At 39.5% G+C, this 17,708-nt stretch overlaps 2 protein-coding genes and 2 long non-coding RNA genes across 5 annotated transcripts in view; 2 read left to right on the top strand and 2 right to left on the bottom strand.

Annotated features, from left to right (window-relative positions):
- LOC146709505 (RNA-binding motif, single-stranded-interacting protein 2-like) overlaps window positions 1–5,315 on the top strand; it is a 30,326-nt gene extending 25,011 nt beyond the window's left edge. For both annotated transcript variants that reach the window (XM_085456495.1, XM_085456494.1), the window contains exon 14: window positions 1,077–5,315. The gene's annotated coding sequence lies outside the window, so the exon portion shown is untranslated. The remainder of the gene's footprint in view (window positions 1–1,076) is intronic.
- Window positions 5,316–6,109: 794 nt separating this feature from the next.
- On the bottom strand, window positions 6,110–9,777 carry faim2b (Fas apoptotic inhibitory molecule 2b). The gene is made up of 9 exons (XM_085458040.1): window positions 9,477–9,777; window positions 9,307–9,360; window positions 9,144–9,194; window positions 7,972–8,011; window positions 7,837–7,874; window positions 7,668–7,755; window positions 7,489–7,584; window positions 7,231–7,284; window positions 6,110–7,118 (listed from the first exon to the last, which is right to left on the bottom strand). Exons 1-9 carry the CDS (start codon window positions 9,578–9,580, stop codon window positions 6,969–6,971), a joined length of 675 nt encoding a protein of 224 aa, XP_085314166.1. The 5' UTR covers window positions 9,581–9,777; the 3' UTR covers window positions 6,110–6,968.
- A 2,676-nt stretch (window positions 9,778–12,453) lies between these two features.
- Window positions 12,454–13,064, bottom strand: LOC146709503 (uncharacterized). Its single transcript, XR_014920645.1, has 3 exons — window positions 12,972–13,064; window positions 12,774–12,891; window positions 12,454–12,642 (listed from the first exon to the last, which is right to left on the bottom strand). It is a non-coding gene; the product is annotated as an uncharacterized LOC146709503 (long non-coding RNA).
- A 112-nt stretch (window positions 13,065–13,176) lies between these two features.
- LOC146709502 (uncharacterized) lies at window positions 13,177–13,911 on the top strand. Its single transcript, XR_014920646.1, has 2 exons — window positions 13,177–13,668; window positions 13,749–13,911. It is a non-coding gene; the product is annotated as an uncharacterized LOC146709502 (long non-coding RNA).
- The last annotated feature ends 3,797 nt before the right edge of the window (window positions 13,912–17,708 follow it).

Genomic DNA, 17,708 nt, shown 5'->3' with positions numbered 1-17,708 from the left:
TATTTTAAATGTAATTGTTTGTGGCAGTGCTACAAGCTGATCACCTCTATGCCACATCGCGTTGATGCAGTAAGCCGAGGGGAAGGAGCCTGAACTAAGCACAGAGTGTATAAATGAACATGCTTTTCCGAAGCTGGACATTATTTTATTGTAAATCCTTTTTTTTAGTTGCTCTTATGAAAGATTATAATCTGATATTAGATACTGGATTTCTAACTTTCATGAGCTATAAGCCTGTATGCTGTTTGTCATATCCTTGCCTGGACATGTGCACCACATCCAGGGCTGCTGCTGCCATGTTTAGATCCCACCCTGGAAGTCCCCATTCTTCCCACTTTAAACTATCCGCAATGGTTACCAGATCTTCTCTGCTGCGTCAAAATTGCAACCCTCATGGTAAAGAGGTTGAAAACACAGGGCATGCGGTGAGTGAAGATTGTGCTGCTGTGACTAAAAAACATTTTCACGCCAGGCCGCAGCACGGCTGAGGCTGTTTGCACCGAGTGGTCGTCTCACTCTGGGGTACTTCATTGGTGCATCAACCGGTGATTGTGAAAAGAAAGAAAAGGAGAAAACAGATGACAGATCATTTTCCCGAGGTGATAAATCACTCCAAGGTTTGAAAACTGCCTCAGCGGGAGCCAACTGTCATCACCATCGGCTTTATCTGACACCAAGTTTATGTTTGCTCTGAGGTAAGTTTGAGGTCAGCGGTTGCTAAGCACAGACTTCCAGTCAGGCATCTAAAGGTCGCTGCAGTGCTGGAAGCGGTCCAGGTATGCACAGTGACGCAACCTTAAACTCAATAGCAGCCAAACCGGAATCAGGTGTGGTTCGTGCTTTCAGTGATCGTAGAGGTAGACGGTCACGCCGTGTGTATCCATCGGCTGAAAAAACTCAAAATAAGGAGTAGGAAGGAATGCTTTGATATTGCATAATATGATTTTAAGAGGAAGACTTTAGCTAATTATGTCTGCTATGGTCTAAAAGCATCTCATGCAATGTTTTCTAAACTATGATCAGTGCAAGTGCGCGAGTGGGTTTAGAGTGTCAACGCTGAGTCGTGTGTTTTGCAGCTCCCGGCAGGGTGGGGCCGAGGCTGCGAAATGAATCCAACCGAACAGGATTCAGCTGGAAGAGATCTGTGCTCCATACCATCACCAAGCAACCCGACTTGAACATGGATGACAAAAGGAACACGTGTATGCCTGTGAGTGTGTTTGTTTGTGTGCGTGCGTGTGTGTGTTTGTCTGTTGTTTGTCTATTTCTGTGTTTTTTGTTTTGTTCTTTTTTGGGGGGGGTTTAAAGAAAAAGGACAACACTTAACATCATCAGACTTTTCAGCTCACATCCTCAAGAGCTGATCAACCAAAGGTGGGAATCTTCTTCAAGAGAAGCTTTGATCTATTTTGATAACTGAAAAAAAAAGGAACGTAACAAAAAAAGAAGTTTAAAAAACTCTTTGGAAAAAAAAAAATTAAAAGAGGAGGAAAAGACAGAGCATTATTTTTGTGTACGTAATATAGCAAATTCTTATTTTTAACTGAGCATTCTGGATGTTTCAGAGTGATTCAAGGAAGAGTTGAAACACAATGTGTCTTTTTGATTTTTTGTTTTTTTTGTAAAATATGCAAAGGTTTATTTTTATTTCCTGATGTCTGTTGTTGTTTGACATTCTATTTGCAGCAGTGGGACGGGTTGGGGTTCGGGGGTGTGCGGGGAGGGGGGCAATTTGTACAGATTTTAAAAAAAGCAAAAAAAAACTTACAAACACTTCCGCTGGTCTGGTGTGTCGAGTCGCTCTGACTGTGGGAGGCAAACCGTTTAAAGCTACTTCTTCCTGTAACTGCTGCAGAGATTTCTCATCACGCACAGATGATGACAAACATCGACTGTTTATAGTTTAGTCAAATTAATTCTTCTCTTTCTTGTTTTTTTCGTTTAACTTTAAATCATTCTTTCATAAGAGAACAAAAGACAATCAATTATTTATATTTATATTTGAATTATAGTTCTATTTTTTAGAGGTTCTAGATCAGCGAGGCATACGTTTATACAAAAGGAGTTATTTAATACTGTAGTCAATGAAAACATGAAAGAGCTCCCCCCCCTCCCCCCTAGCTGAGCTCCAGTGTTTGGCTCATGAATTTAATTTTTAATTATTTTTTTATGATTGGATCACTCTCAGTCCACATATGCTTACAAAAAAAACCTGCACCTACTGTTAATAGTTAATACTTTACTACATCCTCGTCCATGAGAAGTGGTTTTAAGCGGTTTTGTGGTGGCGAACCATCAGGTATCATTGAATTCATCCTCTGCCTGAAGTGGTGACGTGTGCCCGCATTACAAAGGAGAGATTATGTGAAAACAAAGAGCAAATGCAGTGACTAAATTAAGACGTAGCTTAGTGAAAGCAATGAGGGATATCGAATGGAAGACTAACAAAATCCCTGAGAATAATTAGTTTGAGAGGAAAGGGAGCTGTAAGTCTTTTTTTTTTTTTTTCAATGCTGCTGTCACCTGAGTTTGATTCTTTGTCAGTGATTTTTGTTTTTTAGTTTGTAGAAAGTTAAGTGTCTTCTGTTTTTTCTCTCTCTCTCTTTTGTCTTTCACTTGAAAGTCTTTGAGCTAATTTGCCTTATTTTTTGATGAGTTAATCTTACAAGTAGATTAGATTTTAGCTGTAGATTTTTAGCTTTTTATGGAGTCGGTTTTTTTTTGTTTGTTTTGTTGACGCTGTTTTCTTGTGCGCGTTGTTTTCTTTTCACATGAATTTCCGTTCCAAACCTCGCGTCGTCTGTCCCGACATTGCGTCTGGCCTCTTTAGCAGAAAGCCTTCCAGAATGGAGAGCTGAACCAAACAGTGACTTTACTTAGTGCTGATCCAAATCACTTCTACTGATGCTGCTGCATCGGGCTCGGACAAGCTCATAAACACACAAACCTGGGCTGTTTTCAGCTTTTTAAGTCAGCACACCGAGTTTAGCTGTCACCACGTACATCCAAACATGTTGAACTTTAATTTATACGGATATCAAAAACTGTACATATGTAGATAATAGAAATAATGGTTTTACAAAGGAGTGCTCACTAGACCATGGAAGTGCCATTAAAGATGATTCTTACAGCCTTTAGTGAGACAGCAAGTCTGAATGACTTTGTGAGTGATAAAAAAAAAAAAAAAGTCTGCAAAAACTCTTTCTAGCTAAGCCTTAATGTTTTTCCTCTGGACGAACTGCCCGGTTTCACATAGATTTGACATGAGTTTGTATATACTGTGGAAATGGCAGCAGGGTTGTTTGAACTTTGAGTCAGTTGAGTTAGACGTAGAATTACCAGGAGCTTTTCTTCCTGTTCTTTAACCATTCATGTTTGAATCCAGTGAAAAGACGAACGAGATAACATCTTCCCCAAGGCTTACATTGTTTTTTTGCAATTTTTCTGTTGTACATTTCTGCAACCAAAGATGTTTTAGCCACCCACCGCTGTCTCCAATCTCCCAAGATGCTCGTATGTTTTGTGTAATGGTATAAAATGCCTTTTATTGACTCTAAGAAAGAGAAAGATGGCAATAAGAGTGTTAACGTACACTCAATATTCCAAATTATGACTACAGTTTGAGGACTTTTTCAGCTCTGTCTTAGAAAGTGTTTTTGAAAAGAACAAATCCAGCTGCTTAACCCTAGTTCCCCTTAGCTTACATAATGAGTGCAGGACAGCATGCGAGCAGACTTTACCGAACTCAGCTACAGCCCCACCGATATATCGCCTGCCGATATTATTAGCTGATTGCCGATATGTCGGTGTCAACATTTATAAAGCCCGCTAAGCGAAGATGAGACGAGAGAAACACCTTTCCACCATGTTATGTGTTGACACTGCATGGTTTGTCCACCAGAGGGCACATGTTTGGAATTCTGCAAAACAACAACCGGCTGATCCGAGCAGCATAAACAAGGAATCCACAACTTGTGATAAGAAAACATTATTTTTAGATAGCATTGTCATATTGTCTTAGTAAGGACACAAAAACAAATCTACAAACCAAAAAATTTATGTTGAAAGAAAAAAAAAGTATCAGCCGATATTTGAATCACCAGCTATCGGTACTAGTATCAGTCTTAGAATCCTATATCGGTCGGGCTCTTGACTCAATGGACATTAAGAAAAACGGAGCACAGATTTTACGATTGGTGCAAACACGAACATTTTCAGACACAAGCAGATTTTGTAAATAGCCTGTCTTTCCTTGCACTTCTTTCACCGTTTTTTTCCCCTTTCTTCTTGTGTGTTTTTGTGATTTTTAATTTTTTAGTATGAATTATAACCTGTCCAGAAAACACAGTGACTTGCAAGTTTTCAGATTCAGCGCACCATGAAGGAAAATGTTCTGAGAAATGCTATTCCATATATTAGCCATCACTTTTAATACAAAACAAGATTTTGAAACTATGAAATGACCACTTGTTACAATGCAGTGTTTATTTATTTTTTTAAAGCAGAGATGACAGGACAGGAAACTAAAGGAACTGGCCTTTTAAATGACATAACAAATATAGGAATACTAAGACTACATGGAAAGTACACAATATTTGAAATAAAATAAAAAATACTCATTGCACTTGCATTTTTAGTCCGCATAGATTTGTAAATGCTATTTGTATCCATCCTAATGTCAATTTGACGGCTTATTTCATAGTTTCAAAACATTTTGCTGCTAAAACAGGATTTCCAAACAGCTGGTTTAATAACGTCACATCTGGATTTTCAAAATGTTTCATTTTATTTCAGTTTGGTTAATACCAGTGTCGCAATTTTTTTCTTTTTAAACAATTGAGTCATACTGTTGTGTAATACTACAGTTTACTATATGTTGCAGTAGTGAGCAGTTTAACTAGATAAATATTCGATCATTTTAGCAAGAAATGCTGTCTTAAAGTAACATTTTTGATCCACAAACACAGCTCTACACTGTATAAACTGTATTGTGTGGATCACAAGCTTTTTGAAAATTCAGATTGGCGCATTTCACTATCTGTTTGTGAATAGTTTTCTTATTTATACAAGAACTCATTTTGTACAGTTTTGTTAGAGGAAAGAGGTTTTGATATTTGGTTATTTTGCAAATGCCATTTGGCTACTTTTGTCTTCCTGTGCCAGAGTTGCTAAATTGTCTGTAACTTGTGTTTTTGTTTTTCTTTTGTTGTTGTTGTTTGTTTTTTAATTGATTGAGATTTTACTTCTTTCTTGGTTTTCTCTTTGAATTTGAATATGTCAGTTTTCTTTTTTAATAAAAGTCTTGTTTCAATGTTTTTGTGAGTGATTTATTATTGGCTGTTTAATTTTTGCTAAATTAGGGGTGTATATTACATATTATGGATGCCTGATCTTGCAGTATCATTAGTCTTATTTTCTTAATCTTTAAATTGAATTAGTTTTTGCAGGAAGCTAAAGTCCACCTGCTTAAATAAGTACTTAACCAATAACATGGCAACAACTGCATTTAGGAACGTAGATATGGTCGAGTCAACCTCCTGATGTTCTGACACATGGAAAAGAAAGTTGATTTAATAGGATAGCAATTTCCATTTCCATCTCTTTATGAGCAGTGTGCCAATCTTGATGGCTGATCCAAGAGGGTTAGTGCAGTATGCCACGAAGCACAGATCATCTCAAGTGACAATAAGTTCACTGTACTCAGATGGCCTGAATAGTCACCACATCACTCAGTCCAAGTGACTTCTTCAGGCTCAGCTGACTGCAGGTTTCCCTAACCTTTACACAATGACTGAAACTAGCACCACTGATGAAAAATGGGCTGTAAGGTCAGTTTCTTGATCATTAATATGCATGTTATGACCGTTGATGAACAACCACTGATCAGAGACCATTGATGCCAGTATGAACTAAAATCTCTGAGGAATGTTTCCTCCACCTTGTTGAATCTGTGCCATTAGCTTGGTGTATCTAATACTGGTCAGTGTACACACAACTCCAAACCCCACAAGGATGGTGTAGTTTGCTCTGTAGAAACATACAATACAAAGAAATGTTATTATTGTTTAATTCTGTAACATTAAAATTAACAATTTTTATAGGTTTCATGTGTTACTTTAATTACATTGCCACTTACAAGTCCATAGCCCGTGTTCTTTGCAAAGAAATGTATAGTGTTTTTTATTCATTACACACAGTTTCCAGCGTTCCCATTAATAACTTATTAATCTAAAACTATTTTCTATAACAGCTGAAAGGCCACGGTAAATTCTCAACACCAGTGTAAACAGATCTCTAACAGCCAAATGTACTCTCTTACTCTGACTTACTCTAAATACATTTTCCCTTTGTGGTTGCTGTTTGCTTTCTTTACATCTTAAAGTCTGTTGACTCATACAGTAGCTGCTACTTCCGAAATACCAATGCCCAGTCTGAGCTTACACACATACAGTACATACTGATAATACACTAAACCTATCATATATAATGAAATGAATAAAAATAAAAACAAGTATAAAAGTGCATCTACATATTGGATGTGAAACAAATGATTAAAATAAACTCAACTCCATTATTGGCTCAAGGCTGAATAAACAGAGTGATGCATCCAACTCTGTTTGTACCTGCTTTTATCCACTTAAGAGTCCAAAGTGCCATTCAAAACACACACACACACACACACTTATAGATTCCCAAGGTAACACCTAGCAGTAGTTGGACGGTGTAGTCTATGGGATTTCAAGCTGGGATTTCAGGGTCTCCATTGATAAGAAGATTATGAACTGAAGAGACTTGAAGGTTAAACAAAGGTTAGATCGATAACACATCACTTAAAGAAAGAGCAAACAGGTTGCTGCAATGAGCCTTGAAGTCATGTCGTTCTGTCGAGAGGTAAATCCAAGTCAAGTGTTCAAATAGTTCAGCTGATAAACATCTTTAGTATGCAGGAGAAACGTGTAAAACAGGCTTCACTCCCGGCCTTCTCCCGTGAGCTGTAACAGGAAGCTGAAGAGGTAGATAATGTCCAGGTAGAGGCTGAGCGTGGCAAAGATGTATTCCTCTGGACTGATGGCGTAGCGCTTGTTTCCTAAGAGCATCTGAGTGTCGAACGCCAAGAACTGTGGCAGAGAAAGGCACAAATGGAGAAAACAAGCAGAGCAGGTGAGCACGAGGTAATCATTTGAAAACTTAGCTGGAAACTAAGACGGGGGTAGGCTGTGTGATTCTCACCAGAGTAAAGAGGATGGCTCCTATTACAGCATAGGTGGCATGTAACCAAGGTACCTGTGAGATAAAATGCATTACAAAACACTTTTAAGAAGGCTAGCAGGGATGCTAATTTAAGCAAGACACAGTGCAAGATTATCTGAGGCTAATCCTTCTTCCATTAATGCAGTACCTGACGCATTAACCCAAGTACTTTTGTTTAACTCATTAATTGCAGCTAATTTGGTTTCCTTCTAGAAGGATGTACATGTTTAAACTCACGTATCCAAAAGGGACGACAACAGAGATGGCGATGGCACAGATGAGCATGACCATACACAAAGAAAACAGGACTCCCTGACAAGAGGTGACATCAATCTGCAAGAGAAGAAGAAGATGTGTCTTTTATTGTCTTTTTTTGTTCAAAGCAGTTTGAAGTTCTAGTTTGAAGCAGTTCGCACCTTGCTCTGGAAGCTGAAGATGGTGACAGAAAGACACACCAGAGCTGTGATTCCCAGGCACAGCACCACCGACTTGGTGTTGTAAAAGCTGGAGGAAGCACAAACATATACATTTTCTCTTTCAGCTTGAAAAGACACGGATGGTTCTTACATCCGCAGGTGTATTTACCTTGACAGAAATCCCATCATGAAGGCCATGCTCAGAGTCTGTAGGGAAAAGTTGATAAAAATAGCTTAGAGGCTGAGGCTGAGTGACGGCTTTATTATTGTATAAGGTTTGTATTTTACACTGCATGTTACTCACAAAGAGAACTAAAAGAATTATATTCCAAGGAAACTGCCTCCTGTTATGACAGAAAAGACAGTAGATTTGTTATTTATGCACACAGAGACACATTTTATAGAGTTTTTGCAAAAGAGCATCTTTTCAGTTGTTTCTTGAATTTTTAATAATAGTAATAACTTTATTTATAAAGCGTTTTCAAACAAAGTGCTGTACAACTAAAGGGATAAATAAAATAAAAGTGATACATAGCAATACAGGTAAGAGACACAATACAAGTTAAAAACAATAAAAAATTAAAAACTAAAAGCCATAGAATTAAGACATGTAGGATAAGGTGAACAAATGTGTCTTCAACAACCACAGAGCATGCCTGCCGAATATCTTGAGGGAGGTTGTTCCACAGAAACGGGGCACGAAAAGAAAAAGCACGCTCTCCAATAGTCTTTTTTCTGGCTCTAGGAACCTTCAGAAGGCCAGAGTCCTGAGATCGGAGAGCACGAGATGGAACATAAAGGTGTAAAAGGTCGGAGAGGTATGAAGGTGCCAATCCGTTTAAAACCTTGTAGGTGAGCAGCAGGACCTTAAAATCTGCTCGAACCTGACAAGGTAGCCAATGCAGAGATCTCAGAACAGGGCTAATGTGCTCAAATTTCCCAGTTCTTGTTAAAATGCGAGCAGCTGCATTTTGCACCATCTGTAGACCTCTAAAACTTTTCTTTGGTAGGCCAGAAAGAAGAGCATTGCAATAATCAATAGGGGAAGACACAAATGCATGGACAAGAACCTCTGCAGAGTCGCTTGACAAAACTTGTCTGATTCTGGCGATGTTCCTCAAATAATAAAAGGCGATCTTTGTTATCTCTTTTACATGAGATTCAAAGGAGAGCACCATGTCGAACCACACACCCAAGTTTTTTACCTTGTTCCTGCAATTTATGGCACTGTCATCAATTTTCAAGATGAAATTTTGGGACAAGTGCTGAAATTTGTGTGGCCCAATGACCGTCAACTCTGTCTTATCAATATTTAGGAGCAAGAAATTATCCGATAACCAGCCCTTAATTGCACATAAACAACATTCTAGTTTAGAGACTTCAGCACAATTTCCAATGGTTAAAGGAACATAGAGCTGCAGGTCATCAACGTAACAATGACATTTTGTGCTGTTTATTTCTACAAAGACGGTTTACCTCAGGTCTCCACAGCAGGACAGTGCAATGTAGGTGGCCAAAAACATGAGACTAAAAGAAAAAAAGGATCAGAGACAATTTCAAAATGTACATGAAATTTATGTGAGTGTGAGATGAGTTTTCATCTGTGTTGTTTTCGTTTTCGTTTTGTTTTTTTACTTACTAGGATGCCGAGTACAAGCCAGGATGAGTCTGAATAAAAAACCTCACTGGTTCACTGAAATCAAAACAGCAACCAAAAAGAAAGTAAACTGGTGCTTCATAGAATAAAGTAGAAAAAGCTTTATTAGAAAATGACAGTAAAGTTGAGCAAATAAATACAGACGTACTTACCAAAATGTGAAGAGACCAACAACGCCCACAGTCACAAACAGCTGAACCATGAGAATGGCGTAGACCTGCAGGTGGACAAACGCTGTGTCAGAGCGATGTGGCATTTCCTTTTATTAATTTATGTTTTCATGGGGTTTTGTTTGGGGTTTATTTTGCTTCCAGTACCTTCCTGATGAAAGTCCGCCGGATGGTCTTATCATCCCAGGCGAACTGGGCCTCCATCTCAGCATAGCCTGAAAAAGGGGTGGAGGCGTTTCAAAGCTGAACTTCATGACATCACATTGTAGCATTGCTCTGATTACCTACATCATTTTTAATAACTAAGTGCAATGTCATGAAAATATTATTATTTGCATTTAAAATGAAGCTAAACAAAAACTAACATTATTTTTCATTCACATTGTTTCACTTGTTACCACGCAGCTTTGACTACTACAGGTCTAAACTAGAGGACAGCCAGTGTTCGCATATCTGTAACCAGCAGGATACTTTACTCACCTGCTGTTGCCTCTTGATAGCTGGGAGGCTCATTGTCATTGCTCACCTGCTGGTACGCAATCATAATTAGTATATGAATGAACAATAACTGCGTTTACAGCCACAGTACAGTGTTAGACACATGTGCCAGCTATTCTAAAGCTATTGCTTTATATGCACATTTAAATAAAAAACAAAATAGTACAGGAGATACTTTTCATTGCAGATCTGACTATAAAAGCCCCCACGTTTGATTAACTCAAAGGATTATATACATAAACTGTATGTATGTATGTTCATAGACATACTGTTAAACTGTTTCTCTGATCTTGTTGGATTTTGATCGAGTTTGTAAGCTTTTTTAGAGCATACCTCTAAAAAAATATGAATAATTCTAACAATCTTTCACAATAACACGTCTCATATGTAAACAAATCTGTCACTTTAATGAAGGCATTTTGTTACAGCTTTATTTTAAATCAGGAAAGATGAAAACATACCTTTCCCTTTTTCATGTTTTTCCCTTTTTTCGCCTTTATGGTTCTGATGAAGGAACACTCTTCTGAAATCCTTGGTGAAATGGGTTTGTTTGTTTATTTAATGATGTGAAGCTGTTAAATCCCAAATATGTACAGTTCCTAGGCTTCTTCTTTCGTTCGATGTCGCTTCTGTGGCTCCAAAAGCTGTTGTGAGTGGGGGAAAAAAAAGGTTGTTTGCGCAGTAGTTGTTGCTCTGATTTTGTCTGCAGTGTGCGGATTACACTGGAGCTTTATAGGCTGCCATGTAGTTAATCTGCCTCTAACCCTGATCCCACACCACCCCTGTCCCAGCCCTAAAGAGGTCGTTCTAGCAACGTCCAGGTAGGCCCATAACCCTCAGATCCCACCAGAGTGTGCCACTGCTGTTGCTTAACAGGGGGGGTGGACACAATTGTTCTGAACAGTATTCAGGGTCAATTACTCATAATTGTGTAAAGCAAGCAGAGGGATTTACATGTCTGAGCTACAGATGATATTACATTATTATTTTAATCCATTTTGAGGTATAAAAAATACAAAGAGAACAGTGCAGCAATGTTGATATGACAGAAAAATATATTTTTAAAAAACACATATTTACAGATTTTTTGGAAAATTGAGATATATTATACCCATCAAAAACTACCAATCAATTAATGTGGGTCCATCAGTCTGGTGACATCTTTGTCTGCGTGGGTGTAAAAGTACAGTAGGGTACAGTTGGAAGTAGCTTTTCTTTCTTTGCTTATTTTTAGCAAACAGGTTGGGTAAACAAATGACATCATGTTTTTATGTAAGACACTGCTTTAGTAACAGACACACAGCACTAATTAGCATGGAGTTAAGAACATTATGGAGAATACACTGAGATTTACCGGCAAGTGATCACCTCTAATCTGCTTTTACTCAGATGTATTGTACTGTTCCCCTCTTTAATAAGCACAGTTGTGTGGGTAATCATTTATACTTTATTAAAATGTTTATATTGATATTCAATATTTTCTCAAATGCACAACTGGAAGTTTGTTTCCAGCCACAAACTAAATATCGTCAGTCAGTAGGATGAGATTACTTTGTCTCCCATAAGGAGGAAATCATGCAGGATCTAGAAAATGCTGCAACAACAAGTCCCTGAATGTGTACACTTTAAATAAATACAGATCTTTATAAAAATAAATAGATAAATATTAAAATTTAAAAAACTGTTACCTCAAGGCCTCTCTACAATACTTTGAACTGCTCTTGGCAAGATTTTATAACGTGCTTCCAAGAACTGGTTTTTGGTGTCTGCTTTGTGTAGATGTCATTCTGCCTGTAAACACAACAGCTCAGAAAGTTTTGAATGAATTCTGAGAACACTTTGTCGGGTGTAGAGGGGGTCATTTTGACAACCCATTAAAATCTGTCTTACACCAACGTTGCCAAGGTCAACTTAATGATACCTCTGTCATGGTCTGCGGTGGGTGGCTGGAATTTTCATAAGGCTCCTGAACTGACCTGGGATCCGCCCCTGGGCAGGGCCAACTCCAGCTCCTGCACACCTGGAGCCTATTGCAGACAATCAAGCCAGAGGGATTTAAACCACACGTTGATGTTCATTCTAGTGATGGGCAGATGAAGCCCCATGAAGCACTGAAGCTTTTCATCCAATTGGTTCACCCCAACGCGAAGCTTCATGAAGCTTCATTTGCTCTAGCAGGACACCTACTGGACGTAAAAATAATAGCTGGCATGAATTTGAAGAGTGTGGCATTTTGCACACAGCCTGTAAATGTCAACAACAAAAGGAGTGTGTAAAACATGTATATTGTAGTGATGGCAGTATACTGTGTATATTTATAGTGGCAGTATGGGAAATGATTATTTGGAAATGCTTGAAATGGAAATGATCATTTACTGTGAGGTGAGGTGTGGTTGGGGTGTGGACAGTGGTTGTGCTTTTGTAACGTTGAGGTATGGACAGCTACACTGAGCCTCAGTCCTGCCTGTTCACATTTTATTCTGTAAAAACTAAATTTTCACTGCTTTTATGACCTTTTTAGTGGGGAGAACATAGCTAGGATTTAATGATTTAACAAATCTTTTGAATCCTTTGTCCTCCACAATGCTAAATGGCTGGGAGTCCTCAATCACCATGCTGACCAGGTCTTCATCTATTTGAGATTGTTCTCCTGAGGAAAGACAATAAAGATAAAGCACAAATATAAATATCACACACGTAACTTATAACAGTTGTATAATATTGTTATATCATTTAGTAACATTACTGCATCCTATATTATCATTGCATTTGATGGCTCACCTGGTCTTGCTCCACGATCGGTGTCCCCCTTATTCTCATGCAAAGCTCTGTAGTGCCTAAGCATGGATGAGGTGTTGCTGTTATATCCCAGCTCCCTGGCACATAGCAAACACTTCACCTTGTACAAAAGTCAAGACAGCTCAACATAAATTGTATTGCACCATCAGTATCATGAAAATACATCTTCTGTAGAAATACCTTGTTGGGAGGAATAAGATCAAAATGTTCCCACACAGGGGAGGACATCCTCCTCTTCTTAGCTGGCTCCATTCTCTCCTGACTTTCTCTCCTCACTCTCATAAACCTCCATACGGTCTCCAAACTCTCACTAACCGCAACTCTCCATCAAACACCCACATTTTGAATGAAGTCTGAGGGGTTTATATCGCTGTCATATCTCGCGGCAAAGTTCGAACCACTTCATGAACCAGTCACGTGGTACAGCCGGGCAGCGAGGCTTCGGACGTCATCATTTTCAGCTCCTCCCATAAATGAAGCAAGCCTCGATACGCGCTTCGCGGAAACGCCCCCTCCATTACTCGACACACGCTCCGAAGCCTCGATACAGAACGTCCCATCACTAGTTCATTCACCGCCAGTTTGTCATCAACACATGTTGGTAACAGGCCTTATACTTCAAGTTCTTGCTGTGATCTATCTTGTTAACACGACTCTCTTGTGCTGCAGTTGCTGTATTCACCTTGGCTCACGCTCCACCTCCGAACTCAAGATACCAAGCAATCCTTCTGAAAATCTCTCTGTGCCTCACCTGCCTGCCCTCCTGCCATCACACTCCATCTGAAGCCCCGGATCTCAGACCAGCCTTTCCACGCCACTCAGCCTCCCCTGGATTCTCATCACCCCCCCTCTCAACGCTCCATGTCCCCTACTGCAAGTAAGAATTGCTACTCTTACAACTAGCCACTTCAGAGCTGCCTCCACTACCTCCCTAACTCCTCTATCTTCTCTCTTCAGTGTGACTGTTCCCTGCTCAGCTCCACTCCGCATCTCAGGCCTCATTCCCTCGCCCTAGCCACGTTCCCCAGGCCACGCCTCGTCAAACTCCACGTCTTATTGTTTTTTTGTCTTTGCTACGTTTTCTTTTTTGCACTTTAGCCTAATAAATTGTTACATCATCTGCTGTCTCTGCTCTGGGTTTCTGCACCTGAGTCCTGTTCCGTACAGGCCACTCGGCCCTGTGACAGCCTCATAGCTTAGAAAGTATCATTCTTAGAAGTGTGTTGTCAACATATAGAAAGTGCTATTTAAAGATTTAAGATATGTCACATTTGACCTCTGACCTCTCCTTCAAGATCAATAAGGAGCCAGACAAAATTAACCCTAGTAAATATAACATGCACTTTTTCAATGGTGATTTCATTTTTAAAAATTATCCAAACCAGTCTGACCCTGTGTGGAAAAAGTAATTTCTCCCTAAACGTAATATCTGTTTGTTATTAAGACATGTGGCAGTAAGAACTCTTCTTTACAGAACTGTTTAATTTCAGCAACATTAAATCTTTTTCAAGCATGAACGAAGTGTTCAAGGTCTTACAAAGCATTTCTATCAGGTTTGAGTCGGGCCTTTGACCAGGCCGCTTCTGTTCTGTTCATCTTGACAGAGAACAGAAAGCAGAAAACATCTAAAGAAGAGCTTTAAATGTTGTCCAAGAAGCCCACGGGATTATTCCTGAAGACTACCTATTTTAGAAAGCTTGTCTAAGAGACTTCAGGCTGTGTGAATAAATTGTGAATAAAAACAGACCTAAAATATTGACTTTCAAGCTCATTAGTACTTTGCTAACTCTGTTTTAGTCTTATATACTAAATGTCCATGCGTTTCTGCATTTGTTTCAATATATGACAGCATCACCTTCCCATTTTCTTAGCAAAAGTAGTTAGGGGTAAATGAAGACCTATGCAAAGCAGTGTGTCATGTCACATTAAGGTAAAACTTGTTTTGTCAGGACATGTGTTATTCAGTTTCAGATTACGCATCTGTTTTATTGGACTCCCTCCAGACTCTTGAGACTTGCGCCAAGGCCTACTGCAAACTGTTGGAGACGCAAGTTTAAACAAAGAAATTGAATTCATGTTTATGGTCATGTGATAAGGTGAGTTCTGGGGAAAGATTTCTAAAATTCTGATTGTTTGTTTTGGGAGACGAGTCAAACTGGACAGGTGATGGCAAACGCATGCAGGCTGGTGGGCTGCTCTGCTGCTGCGTGGACCAAGTCGGTCTGTTGTCTCCACCCTAGAGGAAAGCGGACCATCTTGTCTGGAGTCTGGAGGTTGATTGCCCCTCTGGGGGTGTAGGTGCCGGCACCAGGGAGTATAGTGTGTGTATGGGGAGCGTGAGTGTGTCTTCATGTTCGGAAAGTGTGAGCGTGAGGGTGAGAATGCATGTTTGTGTCCGTGTCTATGTGTCAGGTCAGGTCTCCACCTCCGCCTCTCTCAGAACATCTCAGATGGCATTTTTTTTTTGGCCGTCAGACAATAATTCTGATTGCTACATTAGCAGGCAGGAACAACAACAAAAATAAAACAAAGAAAAAAAATAAAAAGAAAAGAAGTTGGATTCAGTCTAGTATTATGAGAGCAAGGCAGATTCTTCTCGGCAGTTTGTAAGTGAAAGGGAGTGCCATCAGTCCGAAGGTGGGCCTGTGAGATGGGTAGCTGGAGCATTTGAAAACATATAATAATAGAAAGGTTGGAGGTACACTATATACTATATATTAAGAGTGATGGAGCTTATTTGACTGCAGCCAATGATGATTGATGGTGATGAATTTGTTTCATATTTTTTTGCATTGTAATGTCATAAATGTTTGGGGAAAAAATCATGATAATAAAATTGTTCTGATTTTGCTATTCCCTAAAGCAGAGCACAATAACACAATGCTAAAAAAAAAAAGAGAGACAGAGAGATGGTCGTTTACAAAGACACAACAGAGGACAGTCTGTCCGCCGCTTGGGGGCAACAATCCCAGATTCACTCCATACAAATTCTAACGTCAAAGTTTCCTGTGACCACTAGATGGCGAAAGAAGCCAAGAGAAATATGTCCCATGTGGCGGCCAGACCTGCATCACTGACAAAGTAAATACCAGACTTTTACAAGCTTTCTGTTTTTATTCCCCAGAGAAAAGTCAACCAGAAAGAGAGAGAGGGGGGTAAGACAGTATGTTCCGTTTGTTTCAAATCGTGATGTGAGAGGATGTAGTCTAGTCTAGGCTCAACCTAAACCTCCAGACTTCTAATGTTGTTGGCCTTGCATGATTTGCTATTACTGAAACAACTGGGAACATTTAAAAGGAAATCTCGGCTGTGATTACTGCTTGCAGAGATGTTTGTAAATTGAAATTGACAGTAAGGAAGTAAAACGAAAATACGGTTTTCCTGCAGGGTTTACTAAGTATGATTAGGAAGCACCGATTTTATCAGCAGACTAAAGTCATCATTTTGTGAAGTTGTAGGTGGAAGGGTTTCTGTGGGCCCTTTAATCCCATTACATAATAACAAAGTGAAAAAGGAAAGGAAAACAACAGCCCACTTTCAATTTGATTAATCTGCCTGGTAAAAATGAAAGTATGATGGTGTTGAGCTTGATTTTGGTTTCATCTGATCGCTATATTTTCTTAAGACGGATCTGTACTTCTTGAGGGGACCTGGCGGACGCTGCAGGATTTGAATGCATTAAAATGTAGTGTTACAAATGGTATTCTTGGTGACTGCAGTCCCAACTGCTTTCCGATTTTTAGCAAGGTCCTCGTTCCTCCTTTGGGCTGATGCACCACTTTGCTCTTGATCATCCTCACCCCAGATCTTGAATGGAGCTTCAGACTGAGGGGGATTGAAGGGCGAATTTATATTTCTTCCATTTCCAAATAACCACACCAACAGTTGTCACCTTCTCACCAAGCTTTTTGGTGATGGTCTTGCAGCCCATTCAGTATTTTTGTACGATTATCATATGACAGATGTGTTACAACTTGTAACACTTGTAGTGGGAGGCTAAAACGTGCTCCTGCCGTTACTGTGCTGTCCAGTAGGCGGCAGGCGTAGACCAACATGATTTATGGGCATGACTGGAACAAAGCACCCCTAGGGACTATAGGCTCTCCTCATTGCAGGCTTCCAGTATTTCTTTCTGATGGATCAATGACAGTAAAAGTGCAGGTGCGTTCGTAGATAAATAGATAGATAGCTTCTGGTTCGTACTCATTTTTCATTTTTTGGCACCGAGGAAAATGTGTACTATTGCTAATTTTTTTCACCTAATGTGGAACTACTGTTGGATCCGTGACTGCTATATTCTTATAAGCAGTCACAGCTTCTTTAGTATGTTTGTTTCAAAAATACAAGAGTCAGTCAAAAGCCTGTCAGACCTAGAAATATAATTGAAGCTGTGCTATTGTGATGCATGATTCTGGGTGTGACGCACTTGTCTAAATCATTTCCTTTTAAAACAAGCAATGCCAGTGACTGTGCACATTATGGAGCCTTATTAAAGGCAGAGCTGCAGTTTATGGAACTTGCTCCTAAATGTTTATATCAATATGATTTCTCCTCGTGTCTGGTAACAAGACTTTACTCATGAAGAGCATTTTGATCCAACTGCCTTGTTAGTCCTACATTTGCATTCATCCTTCACCAGAATCCAGTTTATCTCTTTCAGTTTGCTTATCATCTCGTCTCTGCAAAAGGTCGCTGTGTTCTCTCAGCAAAGAATAACACCTAGTATTCCCATAAGTCTTTGGAATTACATTCACTTGTTATCACACACACTCAAAAATCAAGTGGTGTTTCTTGTTATTATAAAAGCCCCCAGTGGCTCTCAGACCTGAAGCACGATTGGCTCATTGCATCTGTTGCTAGGCTACGGCTGTATGGTATGTCTCGGCATCGCATTAAGGAGGAAAATGAAAAGAGATG

The sequence above is a fragment of the Copadichromis virginalis genome, linkage group LG5 (genome assembly GCF_057382275.1).
Source record: "Copadichromis virginalis isolate Kocher_CV1m ecotype Utaka linkage group LG5, C_Virginalis_male_GT1.1, whole genome shotgun sequence".
Lineage (NCBI taxonomy): Eukaryota > Metazoa > Chordata > Actinopteri > Cichliformes > Cichlidae > Copadichromis > Copadichromis virginalis.
Note: the sequence above shows the minus strand (reverse complement) of the source record. Positions and strands in the feature narration are given on the sequence as shown.

Excerpts from the sequence above, each read along its gene's own strand:
- faim2b (XM_085458040.1), bottom strand. The coding sequence starts at position 9,580 with ATGCCACATCGCTCTGACACAGCGTTTGTCCACCTGCAGGTCTACGCC. Across the intron at positions 7,756-7,836 it reads ATGATGGGATTTCTGTCAAG|CTTTTACAACACCAAGTCGG; the intron begins GTAAATACACCT and ends TGCTTCCTCCAG. Across the intron at positions 7,119-7,230 it reads GAGCCATCCTCTTTACTCTG|TTCTTGGCGTTCGACACTCA; the intron begins GTGAGAATCACA and ends TCTCTGCCACAG.